We start from the raw sequence: 16,671 nt of genomic DNA, 5'->3' as shown, positions 1-16,671 counted from the left end.
TCTTTGCTTTTTTATATAGTTTCTCTTGGTGATTTACTATACCCTTTCGCTTGTATTTACAGTCGAGCTTCAGCTCAGAATTAAGATCTGAATTTGAAGCAACTAAACATTACATTTTTGAGTGCTGGGGATTTATATGAAGCCAATTAGAATTTATTTTTCCTTTGTTTTCAATGTATGTTCTTTCTCTTTTCATATATTATATTTTTGACAGAGGAGAGTTTATTGTGACTTCATTCCCATTAGATCATGGCATCCTTCTATACAATTAGCACTCAGCTTTAAACAACAGGCTTGTAAATCTGTATGGCAGCCAAATAAAAGTCCTGTAAATCTCTCTCTCTTTTCCTTCATTGTTGGAGCAAAGCTAAAGACCCATTAGGTCATCCCTCTCTAGCCCAAAAGGACGCGGGCAATACCTTACTCTATAAAGTGTTACTGTACAGTGGTGTGTTTGGTATGGGGCACCAAAAACACGACGCAGGCTTATTTCAGAGTTGATGTATGTAAGGCATCAATAAATATATAAGACGAAGATTTGGGGATCCCATTCAGAAAGGAAAGGCAGATGGTCATCAGAGGGCAGGAGAAACATGTTTCGTGTTTTACAGAAATGAATCCTCTCTCAGATATGGAAATGTTGAAGCGCTCAAAAGGGCGAGTCACTTTTGAAAACTTTTTCTGAGAATGGCTGTGGAGCTGATGAGTGAGGGTTGGAGCCAAACATGGCAAATGCAAGAAAAGTAATTCATAAAGGACTGTGTCCACGTGTGATGAGTTAGTTTGACCAGCGGATGTTCAGGCATCTATACAACTGATGTAATGTTTCCATTGTGGGGGCATTTCCACCAATTTCCATAGAAATGCCAGAAGAAGGTGAGGTGTTTTGGAAACTGTGAAAGGAACAGATGTTGGAGGGGCAATCGGAGCGCGGATTCCTTCTTAAATGTCATTGGTGTAGAGAGTGCCGTGTGGTTACACCTTTGCTTTTTTCATTTCAGAGGGCAGAGTACAGAACCTGGTTCTGAAAGCAACTCCCAAAAGACTGCTAGTTGGAGAAACTCTCTATTTGGAATGCAGAGCAGAAACCTTCATCAACGGGCGCATTGAGCTCATCTGGGCGTGTCCTAATGGGAGAGTGAGTTGATGAAAATTCAGTATTCTGCTCTCAGGCACATTTCCCCTACCCAAAAGAAAGATCTGTTCACAGGGCTGAGTAAACCCTAACTACTACTTATTCTGAAATACAGCCAACCATTTGTAAGCCTACAATTGATTGTATTTTTAGTTTGGATGAACCTAAAACTTATCTGACCATCTTGAACCTGCAAATTAAACTGCAAATCTCCGGCTAAATATACGCTTGCAAGAAAAGCCAGGAGCGTACATCTCTTGTTGGGAAGAATAGCTGTCACATTTCTTCTGGTCTGTTTGTTCATCCCGGCTCACAGTGGCAAGTCTCAAAGGCAGCCATGAAGGTTGCGAGCTGTCAATCTGCTCATCCGTCTTGGCATGTATTAAGTAGGAAAAAGGGAAACAAAAGCCAATTGTATCTGCTGAAATGTCCATCGAAGAAGGAAATGTAAATTCTGAGTGTAGGTTCTTGAGCTTTCTGTGGAATGCAATACAAAAATGCCAAATTTGAAGTAGAAACATGTAAGAGACTGAGCATTCGCTTTGAGGTACTAAAACCTTTCAGTTCTCCTAAGGAAAAACAGGGGGAAGAAGGGGGCTTTTCGAAATCAGTTCATTTATCTGAGATAGTACTCATGGTTCTATTTGATGCTTGGAATTAAAATGATTGCTTTTTTTTTTTTCTTTTTAGTTCAGCAAAATAAACATTTCAAAGAAGCATATAAGCCTCTTGGAAAAGTGTAAAATCTGGTTCCTGATAATTGATTATTTCTTGATTTATATTGTTTACTTAAAGAAAGACTGCCTGATTTTGTTTTGGTAGAAGAAACTACAGAAAATGTAACAGAGAATTTATGGAAGTACAAGCAATATAGTGTTACTGAATTTTGTTTCTTGAACTCCATACGATGGAAGAGAGTTGTTTTTCTATGAACCCTCCTTAGGTTCCTAACATACATGTAAAATTTTCTGATTTCCAGCACCCTTATCCTAGAAGAACAATAGACCAGAGTGGCATGGTGTATAAAGTTGGCAGTAGCCTGACAATTGAAAATGTCACCATGCAAGACGGAGGCCTGTACGTATGTAAAACATTCAACGTAACAAGGCTGGAGGCCAATGTCACAGTGACAGTGTATGGTAAGTTCTGCAGGTAAACCAGGATACCCAAGAACTAAGATTGTTAAGCTTAAAGGATAATGCCACATTATTAAATCTGTTGATACACAAATGGCATTGGAAAGAATGCCAAGTAATTAAACCAACCATTAATCATCTATAATCTCTAATCGATCTATGAATGAGTCAGCACTCAGCACTGTTTTCAAAGAAACTTAAGAGAGTTCAAGACTGAGACATGTCTGAGGACATGGATTAACTGGGAGCAGAACTGTTTTGACAAAGCTGGAACCAAGTATGGTTGCTGATGCCCTGGAAAATCTGGCCTGACAAAAGATACCCCAGGCAATTTTACATGCTGCCACAGGGGCAATGCAGATGCACGTTCTCTGCTTTAAATGTAAAGTCCTTCATTTGGAGATAGACCTTACTGGCTGCGGCTGAGCTTTGCAGGGGAGCTGCGGTAACAGCTTGTCATTCCATTTGGTTGTCTGCAGCTTCTGCAGACCTCTATTGCAAAAAATCCAGGGTAGACACAACGCAATTCAAAGATGCGGCACTGTACTGCGGCAGGTCTGCCATTACTTCTCCTCCTGCTCATTTCTCTTTCCAGACAAACCTTTCATCACGGTTTCACATAAGAAAGGGCCTTACTACGAGATTACAGCAGGACACAAGTCACTGAAACTAGCTGCAAAGGTGGACGCCTTTCCTCGTCCAAGCGTCACCTGGTGAGTACCAACATCTCGAGCAAAATCAGGAATACGCAACCTTCTTTTGCACTCATCTAGAATAGATTTTCACTTTACGGCACAGATAAAAGATGAGAGCTGGGAATACCAACAGCTGTGGTTCAGCTAAGATGTGACTCCTTTCTGTGCTGACATATGCTCTGTGAAGCTGGGCAAGCCATACTTCTTTCCCATGCTGTTTTTCTCTCCTAGTCATGCAGAAAAGGGCCCTGCAGGAAAAATGGGGGTTTCATTTAAGCTGGACACAGAACTTTTTGGAAGATTCAAGTAGAAAGCTACTGGGGAAGGGCTGCCAGTTTACCAGCATTAGGGGTGGTCAGTCTGCAAAGAGGCAGTGCACAACAGAAAACTGCAGGACACATTCTCAACATGAGAAATTGTTTCTCTTCATAATTTTTAAATAATTTTCTCCAATCCTGTACCACCAGCAATGTCAGATCCTTGCAGGCAAAGCAGTGAATCCTCCTGAGCAAACTAAAGGCTCCACCAGGACTCTAATGGATCAGCTTAAGAGGAGGGGCAACATGTCAGCAACTCCAGGAGTCATTCATTTTTTACCTCATTTCACTCAATTCTCTCCTTTTCATTGCTTGTCCTCTCTCCTGCTACTTTTGCTATGCCTCGTTCTACAGGGGGTCTTTAACAACCCCATCCAACACCTTATGCATCTGGAACCGTAGGAAACCCCGTACGACGGCTGGCACGGGTTTGCCTGTGCTGGCAGAGAAGGTGGCTTGGCTGAGTCGGCACCTGCCCGATGCCCTTTTCCTTGGCCAGCTGAGTGCCACGCAGGGGGGCTGGCAGGCAGCAAAAGGTATCGGTCAGGGGGTTTTTTTTAATCACATGGGTTTGCTGCATTTTTATTTAGCATTGAAATAACATGAAGTTCGGTAATATTCACTCAGACCAGTGACATCAGTGCTGCCAGGAGATATTTTTAATTGTTGCTGTTATTTAGGAGATGGAAATGTTTTTGTGAGTTGAAGTGGGGACCGTCCCCCTTTTCTCTGCCAAGGCTTTGTTCTCGGGGCTCAGCGTGGAGCTGCTTGGTAGCTGCCTGGGACCACCAGAGCTGCCTTCCCTGTGTGTTCGAAGCTACAGCTGTTGATGTTGGAGGTCTCTCAGTACAGTTGTTTAAATGACTGTCAAGGAGGTTTCCAGCATTCTCAGGCAGTAGGACACATGCCCCAGCTTCTCCTTCCACCAAGCCTAAAGCTCTGTGTGTGGCAAAGTCTGGCCTGTTTCATATTTATAACCCAAATCTGCATATTGGGTTAGCAGTGACGAGGAGTCTGCTCATGCAGACTTTGCTATCCTGTTCTTGGCTAATGAAGATTCAAGACTGTGAATTCCTCACTGACCTTCCTATTGACTGTAGATTCACCAGGTCACAGACTTTAGCTTTTTCACAAACAGTAAAGGGTCATATATACATATTGAAAGACAATTCTGCTTAATGACTATCTTGTTTTAAAACTGATGACATCATAAATTTTGGCTAACCCATGATTTCCTGCACTTAGTGTTGCACATCCAGCATAATAAGGGGTCATCTAGATGTACATTTCTGATCACAGCTGAGCAGGGGAGAGGCACTGCTCATTCAGATCCATTAAAATATCTCTTTCCTGTTTGTCGGATGAAGCCATCCCACAGCAGTGCAGGCGCTACTCAGTTTTCATGTGGAAGGACAGAAGGAATAGATGTCCACTTCAAGCAGTGATTATAGATCTGTATTTCCCTTGCTGTTTCGGAAGGACGGTTCTTTACCCACCCTAATTTGGGTAACAGGTTTTCTGAGGGCCAACATGCATGCATGCACATGATGAGCTTTGATGGGACTTTCAAAACAGGTACAAGGACGGCAAACCGATCAAGGAAAACCACACTTGCTATGAGCCGGATCCGATGAAGTACAGACTGGGCATAAGAGATGTGAGACCAAAGCATGCTGGAAACTACACCATCGTCTTAAGCAATGCAAAATATGGCCTGTATAAGAACCTCACCATGCAGCTGGTAGTGACAGGTAAGGACTTGATGTTTATAATGACTTCTACTGGGTTCTTTCTCATTTTTTGTGTGATCCTACTTTACCAGTCAGCAGGAATAGGTGACATTTCCCCATGTTCAGCTGCTATGAGCTGATACAGCACTGTGCACAGACCACCACCTCATTTAGGAACCACTGAAGATCCACCTCATTTCACCACATGTTAAATAGAAGCAACAGAATGGAGAGCTAGCATGAAGAGTTAGTCTGAAACTAGGTAATCTAAAGTCCCTTTCCACTGAGATACTGCACCTCAGAAATAGCCTGTGGCATCTTGATGTTGGGACAGCATCTCTGCAGAGGGAAGCAGAAATGGCTTGAACGTGAACAAACTTAACAGGACTTAACTTTTAATAGGAGTTTGGGAGGATACCTAGTAGTGAGGTCTTGTTTCCCAAGAGAAGTGATGGAAGTTTTATCCCTTGAGATTAAAAACTAGCTTGGGCAAAGCACAGGAGAACATCCTGTGGGGACAGGAAAAGTCCCAACAGGGCTGACGGAAGGAACTAGATAAGCTACCCTGTCTTTTATGTCTCTCCATCATCCTGCTACAGGAATACTTTTTAAGGCTGTATTTTGTGTATTGTCATTTATTTACTGGGAGCACTTGAGAGACAGGTTCGTTTTTAGGGGAATCTGGAGAAAACTGAAGAAAAATGTGGTGTGCACTGAAGCAGGTTCACTTGACATAAAGGGAAAATAGATATTGGAATCACATTTATTAATCTCCCTTGCTGGGATAATGGAAGACACAGCCACGTTGTCTCTTTGCATATCCACTGCCTCTTTTAATCCATGGAATTTGGCAACTGAGATTGAATCACAAGGCCAAGTAGGAGTTCAGCAAAAGTCAGCTCTGCTTCCCTTTGTGTTTCCCGAGGTTCGCTCGGGCAGTGAGATAGATGAAGCTATTGAGATAGGTTTGCTTTCTTTTCTGTGGTGAATTCTTTTCTCCTTATCCTCTTTACACCTAAAAATATTCTCAGTTGTCCTGCTTTGTACACTTATGTACTGTTGCACCACGTAACTTCCAGCATTTGTGTTTTTCTCATTTCACCTTTCTACCTTTCAGAAAGGAATAATGCCTAACAAATGGAGAACTGGTCACTGAGGCTCATTTGGCCTATTAAAAATGCAAAATAAGATAGAGTAGCTTAAACCACCTTAAACATTACATAAACTGATGTGTGATTTAGGAGTGGAGAGAGCTAAGAACATGCTTATGGCCAGGTTCTGCAGCTCAGCTGATGAGCAGGAATGTGTTACGCTACGGTAATTTGTTCACTCGAGGTTATTTATCCATACAATGGTTTTGCTGTCTTGTTAAGAGAACGGAAACATTCAAAGGAAGAGAAAATTAGGAATGATAATAAACTATCTTGTCAAGGTAAATATTGGTGTTTGTATGCAATAGAGAATGTTTACTTGAAGAGCAGCCATTCCCTAAATAGGCATATAAAAAACAAACAGGCGTTGTTTGTATCAGCAAGATGCTATTTCAGGATTAAACCGTCCCATGCTATTAACTACGGTACAAGCCTTTCATCTTTATTGTGTGTACAAGTATGTGGTATTCTGTCTCTCACACACCGTGCATGCCTAGCGTGGTGCTCATTGTTAGCCTTTCGGAGAGATCAGCCCAACAGAGACTTCAATCAGGAATAATTCTTTCATTGCAAAACCACCATTTCTCAAGAGTCTGCAAAGTCCAGCAGCTGCAGGAATGTTACTGACTGGAGAAGGTGAGAAATGAACAGCAAGCCTGTCTTTTCTGGTAAAAGAAGGTCATCCCAGAAATGAGAGCAAGCAAAGGAAAATATCTGCTGAAGAGTGCTGTTGTTTTTAAGCTAAAGGCTGCAAACAATGAGGGAATTTGCCTTGACTGTAGACAGGACTGTCACAAAACACCTAGGAATCTCTCTTGCCTCTGCCAGGCTCTTCTCTGCAGCACTAACCTGACCTGCTGTATGTGAAGCCCTCAGCCAAGGAGAGGGTCATTTTGCTGAGTTGCATGTGGGTAGAGATCAAAAAAGGCAAATTTTGCTCTTGAAACTTATCCAACAGCAGCAAAGTGCCTTTTTTCTTGTGTGTGTAGTTAAAGGGACTGCTTTTTCAGATCTGGGAATCATTTGCTTTACTTTCAAAAAAAATTCTGAAGCTCCAAACTGAACACAGATTTGAATTTTTCCCTTAACTCCTCAACAAATAACCTGACGCTTTATCTCCAGTTGTCATGACTGATATCCTGGTATTGCACCTAAATAGATTAAATTGCTTGGAGTTTCGGCAGACACTTAGACGTGCAGAAGGAGACCAACACATAGTTCTGATCTATACTACCTATACTAGAAGATGGAAAATTATTTCAATGACTTTTGAATGAGACGATAAATGTCATTTGAATATGTTTTCTTTTGCTGCAAAGGGACACTGCACTGAAGAAATTATAAGTAAGCACACAGCCCCCTCTCCTGTGAGCGTCTTCAAACTAATGCATCGTTAATGTTCCTGAGCATCGCAGATAGCATAGCTGGCAGTCAGTGCTGTGACAAACCCAGCACTGTGAATTTGAACTAGGTGCAGAGGAAGTTAAAAGTTAATAGTGTTGCGAATTGTTGTTCACAAGCAAAGTATAAATAGCAGCAGGACTCATTCATCAAATTGCGCTGTATTAATTTTTGCAGTGTGCTTTATTCAATAATAAAGGCAGCAGAAGAGAACCCTTTAAGCAGAATAAGAACAAGATAAGAAGTCACCTGCTTGAGCCCTGCAGGACAGGAGCTTATACGCAGTGTATCTCGTGACCTGGTAGAAGACCAGCACTGCTGCAGGCTTTCCTTGGAGTCACCTCCCATCTACATAATTGGTAGCAATCACAGTAGTTCTGACATAAAGCGTACACTGTATGTGCAAGGTATTTCACTCCATGGTAATGAGTAATATATTAGGGGCTATTTCCCCCCCAAAGTTTTGTGTGGCCATAGAAGTGATGAGTATCTGCAGAGAGCAGAGGTGTCCATCGTCTCAGCTCCACAGAGCCAAGAAGGAGCAAAATGAGGAAATAACTCCCAGAGCTGCAGGGAGGGAACTGACAGCAATGCCGCCCCGAGGTGAGGACCTGGTTGACAATATGCAGGAAGGAGGCACACGAAGACGTGCGAGTGCTGCCTGGCCTGGAGGAGAATTGTGCTGCTATTCAAAATATATCTCTTTAAGAAGTGGCTTAGCTGTGCCTCTGGTCACCCATGCTCCCACTGCAGCTGGAATTTAATCTTGCAGGAGCACATATCTCCCTTGTGGAGTCGCTTTGGCTCATTGTAGGACTCAAGTCCCCAGGAGGCAGCTGATTGCATTTTCAAAACACTCCTTCTTTACATATTTACACTTCAAACACTGTCCAAGAAGCGGCGGGTTCCTGTGTTTTTGTTTTGTTTGATTAAATTCTTATTGAGAAAAGCTTCAAGAAAATAATGTCCTGAAGAATTTGGAGGGGAGAGAGCAAGGAGAAGGAACAATCCTACCAAACAGCTGGTGGCTGCACATCTGAGCCAGCCAAGAAGGAGAAATGTGGGAGAAAAGAGTTATTCCGGGCTGGAGTACAAAGCAGTTTCAGAACAAAACATAAACAAAAACCCCTCAAATCTATTTATGGGCAAGCAGGCTGCATTTCATTCTCACCCTTGTACAAGTCATCTGCATGTATCAGGGTTCTTGCTGAGCCCTCACGGAGCAGTCAGCATGCTCCGACCACCATGTTGTGAGTGAAGATTGTATTGAAGCATAAGTTAAGTCAAACGTGGGATGAATAACCTCCTTTACCACTTTGCCATTCTTCTTTGTCCCAAAGTTTCTCTCCTGTGCTCCCTCAAGGCTCTTCCATTGCTTTGGGTTCCAGCTGCTCTAGTCAATTGAAATTACATTCCCTCGTAGAGTCCTTGATCCCCCAGCCTCTTGTGTTCTATCTATAAGAAACACAGGATTAAGTGCTAGATAGAAATAGCCTCTGCCATAAGAAGTAGTAATTCACAGGCTCCTTATGAATTCCCTCTCTCCTGGACAGGGACTAGAATAAAAGTGGTGCATGGAGAATTCATGTGTGCGTTGCCATGTGCTCCTTGTTATGTCAGCGAGGTGACCGGCTATACCTCGATTTGTCACTAGGGAGAATTCGCTCCAGAGCACTTAATGATGCATATGTTGCCCTACTCTGTAGTCAGGCCAGCTTTTCATATTTGGTTTAAAATCAAAGGCAAAGGGAGTTCTGTGCCTGACCTACTTTGGCTTGCAATGGATGAGTTGACATCAAAGGAGTCCCCAGTGATCTCCATAAAAGTTAATAAATATGTGGTGATCCATGTGAACAATACCCCATCACCTCAGCCAGACCCAGAAATAGTCCGAAGAGGGAAATGAGCCTTCAGGATGAGGTTAATACATTTGGGCTATGCCAGTTCAGAGAAAAAGAGCTCTTAGAGCGATGGATCTCAACTAAGCCAGTAGAAGACAGAGAGGAGACTCCCGCAGTCTTTTGTGCATGGAAGGGCCACTGAAATCTCTAAGCTGGATGCTGTTGCACTGTGAGAAACACGAATTTCTTTGGATTATTACTGCAACCCAACTGATGTTTAGGTTAAAGGACTGAGCCAGATATGAGAAGCAGGGCTACATAAAATGATCTACCTTCACCTTGCCTGCATGGTTCAGTATCCTGCCAGGACTGGTTTGCCTTTGAGTATCATATCCATCTCCTGCATAGCTCCTTGGAGGATGACCCATTCAGGAAAAGTCAAAATAGAAAATCTAATTTTCCATCTCCTGGGCCAGCCGAGCAAACTAGAAACCCCAAAATAAAACACAGCCTGTCTCCATCCAGCCGCTGTTCCAACGTGTTCCTCCCCAAGCCCATCGCTTTGCTTTCCTCCTGGGTACTGGCAGCAATGGCTGTGGCCAGTGCTTTGGGTGGGCAGGACACGCAGGTGAGAAGAGCAAGGGCAAAGAGATACAGTGCTCCAGTCTATCCTTCAAGTCTCATTTATCAGACACAGGCAGGAGAAAAACAACTGCCTTTTTCCGGGAGATAACATGAAAGAAAAGATGTAGCAGCACGAACAGACTGCAGTGGGCCTTTCCGGCACACTAATTATTAGCAAATTATGAAGAATTTTCTCACTGACATCATGCAAACCCCACACACTTGCAGCTCCACAGTCCCGTCTCCACTCAGCCTCTGTGTGCTCCCAGGAGAGCCCCTAATGAAAAAGTCAGATGAGCTATTTTCATTTTGTTGGAAGTAGCCAAAGCAATTTTAGGAAGAGGAAGGTGGGGGCCTGCTGGAGTTTGCCAGAAAAATCTGAAGCATTCAACTCACGTCTTTGCAGCAGCAATCTCTCTCTGACAGCCCTTAAAAACCAGAGTGGTGGGGGGAAGTCGGAAAGTGGCAGCATGTGGTTTCCACGCTGTCTCTCAGCCAAGCCTGCAGGTACATTAACTGTTGTTTTTCTCTTTTGAAAAGCAGGCAAAGGGGGCAGAAAAAAAAAATCCTAGAAAACTGCCTGCTCTGCTAAAAATTAAGCCGTTTATCATAACACATTTGCTTTTGAACTCTGTTTAGCCACAAAAAATAAGATGGGGAGAGACAGACAAGAGAAACCCCTTTTTTTCCCCCCAAAGCTTGGCCGCACCAGGGTTGAATGACAGATCTGGGAAAGGTGGTACAGGACTGGAAAAGACAGCTTTCTTCCTACACGGTGAAGCCAGACACATGCAAAAGTGACAGTACAAGGTCAGAAAAAACAAAACCAAGCTGCATTGCCATTTTAACAACAAAATTCCCTGGAGGGTAGGTCAAGTTGCCTGAGATTTTTCTTAATATCTATTCATACAGTATCCAACTGCATGGCTTCTCTTCATTTGCTTCCACACTGCTGGCATTCCCAGCCCGTAACAGCAGGTTACAATGGAGCAGCAGGGTGTGTGTGCTAGAGATTAGGCCGGCGACCGATAATCGGTGACCCTAATTCTATTCCTGGCCGTGGTATTGACTCACGGAGAGATTTTGGCCACTCATTTCATCTTGGCATCTGCTTCCGCAGAGGTACTGTGGGGACAGCGCCGCGCACCCACTTCACAGCAGCCTTGTACGTAGTGCTGCGCAAAATAAAACAAAAAAGCAAACAGAACGAAACAAAGAAAACCACCCAGACAAAATCAGCTGGGGTCAAACACAATGTTCTGTTCAGCCTGCAACAAAAGTTTTGTTTTCAGGTCATTTAACTAAATTTTTCTTTCTTTCCTTTTAACAAAAAAGAAAAGAAAAAAAGCTGAACACAGGCAAAGTGTTTTTACTTTGGGGAAACTTTCATCCTCTTTTTCCCATAGTTTGACCAGTCCAAACTTGTATTAATGAGTTTCCTATCTACCATACAGAATATTCTCCTAGCTCAACCTGCAGAGGTTATATTTCCATTAAGTACCATACAAACGTCAGATGAAAGATTCTAAAGTGCAAATTATTTTTGCTTTTAGGAAACAGAAAGGATAAATAGAAAACAAGTTGCCTCTCTATCAATAGTTTTAATGAAGTCCCATGTCCAGCAAAGTACATAAGGTTGAGACTAAATGCTTCACTGGACCACTCTATGTTACTTTAATGATGTGCTTAATGTGAAAAGATTTTTTTGAAACCCAGTTTAAATGGTAGTGGAGAAGGTACATAAACAGCAGTTCAGTCAGAGGTCACTGAAAGGAAAGCAAAGTTTCTCTAAAAAAGGCAAAGAAAGTTGCTGCACGCTGTCCTCTATATTTGGATGCTCCTCTGGGTGACAAGTGTGCAACCCCATAGTAACATCTGCAATGAATTTAGAGACAGAAGAGTGTCTTGCAAAAGGGGTAGTGCCAGAGGGTTAATGTCCTAATCCTCGTCCAGATTATTGGCTCCTAATGCCACAAACCAAAGATAACACTAGAAAGTAAGGTGAGATTTACATAATGCTGATCGATTTGAATTTTACAGTAAGCAGAGCTGCTTTTTGATTGCATTTCACTGTGCGGCAGCAGCAAAGTCGTTAGTTATTCAGGTCAGCTCTCACACCAGCAATTGCACCTCTGCAAAGCGAGTTGGGGATAGAATCACACTTTAAGCCAGAGAGGACGAAAACCCATTTATTTCGATACATTTAAAGCCATCTGAACATCGCGCGTTCCAAATGCAGCCAGAGACGAGAAAGCTTTTAAGGTTTGTTTGGCTTCTGCTTGAGAAAACTCAGCCTGGGGAGGGCAATGGCCAAGGGATGGGAGGCAGAGGCTGAAAGAAAGCAGGGCGGTCTCGGTGCAGGGGGAGTGGGAAGCAAGAATTGGGACAGCGAGGGATACTTCAGGTCAGGAATGAAGTGTATTTAAAGATCCCCTCTTGCAGGTCAGCGCTGCTGTAGCAGGCAGGACTGCCGGTTGAGGGGTAAGGCTCTATGGGAAGGTGTTCGGTGAACCCAAGGTTTAGGGTGCTGCGGGTCAGGCGCTCGGCACAGTCGCAGAGCTTCAAGGAGAAAGGAGGGCTCAGCACTGCACTTGCTGGAGGAGGCAAGGTGCGCTGCAGGGGCTGTGTTCTAATCCACTTCTGGACTGCCAAGAGTCCAGTGCCTGCTAAAGCTCTCCATTCCCAACAGCCTTTTTCTTTTTGCATGCTTCAAAACCAGAAATCCAAATGCAAATGTACGTGTGCATGTGGAATCCACACTTTAGATGCAGAATTTAACCAGAAATGTACCTGGATTTTGGCAGTGCTTACCCCAAGCCTTACCCCACGCCTAAACACGAGCAAAGATAAACAAGAGTTTGTGCATAATCCACCATGCTGCTTAGTAAGTGAACGTGAAAGAGAAAGCAAAGCACTGTTTGGAGGAGGGAGAGTTATCTGAGACATACACTACTAGGTGTACCTTAGATAATCACTGGCTTTAGGCTAAAAACTCCTCATCAGGCTAATGTGGAGAGCCTTTTCGCAGGTGAGACTGCTGCAGATGCTGAGCCTACTGTGTAGTGACAGTCTGAGCAAATCCCAAAGGCCAGTACCCACTGCAGAAGCCAGTTAGCTTCTTTCTATCACTGATAGAGGCAACTTCTGTAAACAGGATTTGGCCCAGCAGCGAGCAAAGCGAATGGAAAAGCTTCAGTTGCCTTCGGGGGCACGGTAAGAGGTAAAACGGCCAGGACAGCGTGCAGAGGTTTGGAAAGCTTTCAGCCCAGGAAATATCCCCAAGAAGTATCTCCAACCCGCAGTGCACGGCGGTCAATGCCAACACCCTCACAAGCCCAAAGGAGGCACAGTCAAAATTGGGGAAGGGGCTCTCCCCCTCTGCGGTAGCAGTAAGAGTCGTTTGCAGAACGACACCTACCGCCATTGCAACCCTGGCGGGGAAAAAGAGAGAGACGCTTATTAAAATTGCTTCAGTTCCTGAGTGTCGTGCCCGTAATTAGCTACGACCTCACACTAACTGTTATAAGGCACTGTGAAAGAAATGATGGGGAGGCATTTTTAGCTAGCCCCTCAAGTTTTAAGAAAATAATTGCTTAAGCCTCATAAATAATAATTATTTCAATTGATGAATCATTTTGACTCATTTTAGGTTTCAAGTAATATTTAATAGTGCCATGCAGTAAAGTAATTGTGGAATTAAGAATTCATTCGTCACTCATGTATGTTCTTATTTGAATTAGATCAAGTTAAAATTATTATTTCTTTTTAGAAGGATAATTTAAATGACAGTCAACGTGTTCATCATTTCACCAAGAGTATAGAAAAATCTCCTAATATTAAAAGATTGCAATCAAACCTTGTCTCCCCATACTCCTTCACATACACAAAAACACGCAAACGTACTGTCTCCCTCCTCGAGTGTGTAAGCTTTGTTCTGACAGCCCAGAAAACATAACACGTGAGTAACCTTTCACATAACACTTGAGTAACCTTTCACACTGAACTTAGAGTCTCTTTCTCCAAGTGAAAATCACGCTTTTGAGGTCAGTCCAGACATGCCGAACACAGGATTTGAGGCTGAAAAGAAAAATGTCTGAGGTAATGAAAAATGTGCTGCTCTCTCCAGGGAGTTTTAGAAAATTATTATTTTTATGATCAGAAATAATTTACTGATGGAAAATGAGTCAGTTACAAGGAAAATGCCAGTTACAAGGAAATTTAACATTAGTCCCAATAATTTGTCCTGTGGATTGCCCACAAATCTCAAAGCATTTGATCAGCAATAGGTTGCCTAACCCAGAGCGATGTGGTGCAGGAAGCCCCGCGTCCATGTTAGGGATGAGGACGTGAGTCTGAGAGACCCTAACCACAGTCTGAAGTACTGTCCCGTCTGCTCCCTTCTTCATCTTCCCCTTCACAAAAAGACAATCCCTCGCCCTGTCTGAAGGGACAAAGGAGTGAGGAGTGGATTTTTGGAACCTGATAGAACATCATCTGCAGGCAGATGGAGAAACAAGACTCAACCACCAAGTGAAATGTTAATCAGGACCTAATGAAGGTTCTTTAAAGCAGCTGATGTTTTACTATACCATAGGAGTTAGTATATGGCTGAACCAACTACAGTCCATACTCCTTTCACATGGTGGAGAAGAAAACGCTGATGTATTTTCAGGCAATGATGAGGTCAGAAGATCTTTCAGAGCTTGACCTGGCAGCCATGAGAAATGGAAAGCGAGGATCCCACCAAGACACGGGATCAGCCTCGTCAGTCCTCTCCTAAGAGGAGAGGGCTGGAAGGGGAAAAAAGCTATTTAAAAAAAAAGAGGGAAAGGGCTCAAGATTGATGAGGTGGGCAGTAGCTCATATTTACATATCTGGGGCCTCCTTGACAGCAGAAAAAATAAGTTAACCCAAAAAATAGAAATCTAATCTACATTCACTTCCCAACTTGTCAAAAGCCCTCAGCGTAAAGCAGCCGCACTTGGCTGCACAGAGGTGTTCCACAGAGGGACCCCGACCAATAAATCTGTTTGATTTCCTGTTATGAGAAGCAGAGATATGGCCAGGGATGGGCAGAGCTGTCTGCATAAGGGAAAAGCCTGTGCTTTCACCCCAAACTCAAACCCACCCTCTCCGAGGTTAGGAAAAGTTCAGTTCACTTTGGGGATTTTTTAGCATTATTTCTCATTTTTGCATGTTCCCGTGGGAGCTGGAAGTAGATGGGACAAAGCATTTCTTTCCTGCTGGCAACAAGCAGCCCTGAAAGTGTCACACAAAAGTTTGTTCTTGAGAGATTGCCAGTCCAAGGGTGTGATCTTGCAACCCCTCCAGATGTGAATAACGCAGGGACATTTTTAATGGTTTTGCTGTTGGTGAGAATGTCTGGGCATTACTTTACAAGTGTTTTCTCTCTGCCGCTTCTTCCTCGCTTTCTTCGTCCCTTCATCCAGTGCCCATTACACATGAAGAGAAAAGGAAAGCAAAGTTTTCAGATCAAAAAGACTTTTCTTCCAAAACCCTGGGGAGAACTTGCACAATGGTAACAATATTGCAGACCAGCAGCTGTTTGATAAGGTTCCTCTCAGGAGGTGACATCAGAAGCTGCATGCTATTTTGCCCGCAGTGCATAGACTAACAGCCTGATCCTGCAGTCCCTGACCAATAGACGTTTCATGGCATAAATCTTCCAGAAGTACAGCAGGTCCATGACGACATTTGAAAGCAATTAGAATGAATGTGGTAACATTTCAGTGTATTTTCTGAAACACCACAGCTAATACCCATGTTCCTGCGAAGGTATACTTTCAGTACTGCTCGTAACTTCCCTACAGCCTCAGTAGCTGTAGTAGCTGATGATGTAGCTGATCATCACTTAGTGATCACAGTGAAAAGTTTCCAAATCTTTCATGGAAACAGGACCATGACCGTGGATGTAAATTTGCTTGTTTGCATTTATTTTTTGTGGTTTTGTTGTGGTTTTTTTTTTCTTTAGAGAGACCCAAAATCTATGAAAAGGAAACTGATTTTGATAAGATTGAGCGGGTGGAACTAAGAAGCAAACACAAAATCCAGTGCACCGTAAGCGGGAATCCTGACCCGAAGATCGAGTGGAAGTGGCAGCCCTGCAGCCTCACAGACACGCTGTAAGTGGACACTCCTACAGATGAACATGTTGCAAAATAGTTTGGTAGTTTCAAGTCAGTTTTTCTTTCCAGTACAACTTATCTTACTTAAAAATCACAAGCAGTGATACCCCACCTAAAATCTCAAGGGTTACGATCCCAGCAGATACTTAGTTGTGTATGATCTTGGAGTTAACGTGCACCTTCTATATTATCAGAACTGTGTCAAATAAGTTTAAAGTGATTAAAGATCAGGCTTGAATTTTCTTTAACTCGACAAGCAATGCCCCTCTGACTTACCAAGATCTTTTCTTACACATCTTGGATGCAGCCTACATGGTTGACAAAGAAAAAAACAGATAGGTGCTTTCTGTGTGGAGGTTACACACTTTTTTTCCCCTGTAAGAGCTGTTGTCAAACCAACCTGCTGAAGGCTTGGCTTCATTTAGTGGCCATATGGAATTTATGCCACTTCCTAAGGGCTGTCTTCACTAGTACACACTGAGCATCGGCTCCTGT

General features: G+C 43.2%; 1 protein-coding gene across 4 annotated transcripts in view; it reads left to right on the top strand.

The window, feature by feature from the left end:
• The window catches only part of LOC104634811 (vascular endothelial growth factor receptor kdr-like), a 135,157-nt gene that overhangs the window by 57,898 nt on the left and 60,588 nt on the right, over positions 1–16,671 (top strand). For all 4 annotated transcript variants that reach the window (XM_075763721.1, XM_075763718.1, XM_075763717.1 and 1 more), the window contains exons 6-10: positions 1,002–1,138; positions 2,115–2,274; positions 2,867–2,984; positions 4,859–5,034; positions 16,023–16,173. In XM_075763721.1, coding sequence (XP_075619836.1) covers positions 1,002–1,138; positions 2,115–2,274; positions 2,867–2,984; positions 4,859–5,034; positions 16,023–16,173 — 742 coding nt within the window. The remainder of the gene's footprint in view (positions 1–1,001; positions 1,139–2,114; positions 2,275–2,866; positions 2,985–4,858; positions 5,035–16,022; positions 16,174–16,671) is intronic.

The sequence above is a fragment of the Balearica regulorum genome, chromosome 11 (assembly GCF_011004875.1).
Source record: "Balearica regulorum gibbericeps isolate bBalReg1 chromosome 11, bBalReg1.pri, whole genome shotgun sequence".
In the NCBI taxonomy this organism is placed as follows: domain Eukaryota; kingdom Metazoa; phylum Chordata; class Aves; order Gruiformes; family Gruidae; genus Balearica; species Balearica regulorum.
The sequence above is the reverse complement of the archived record's forward strand: the minus strand, read 5'-3'. Positions and strand labels throughout refer to the sequence as shown.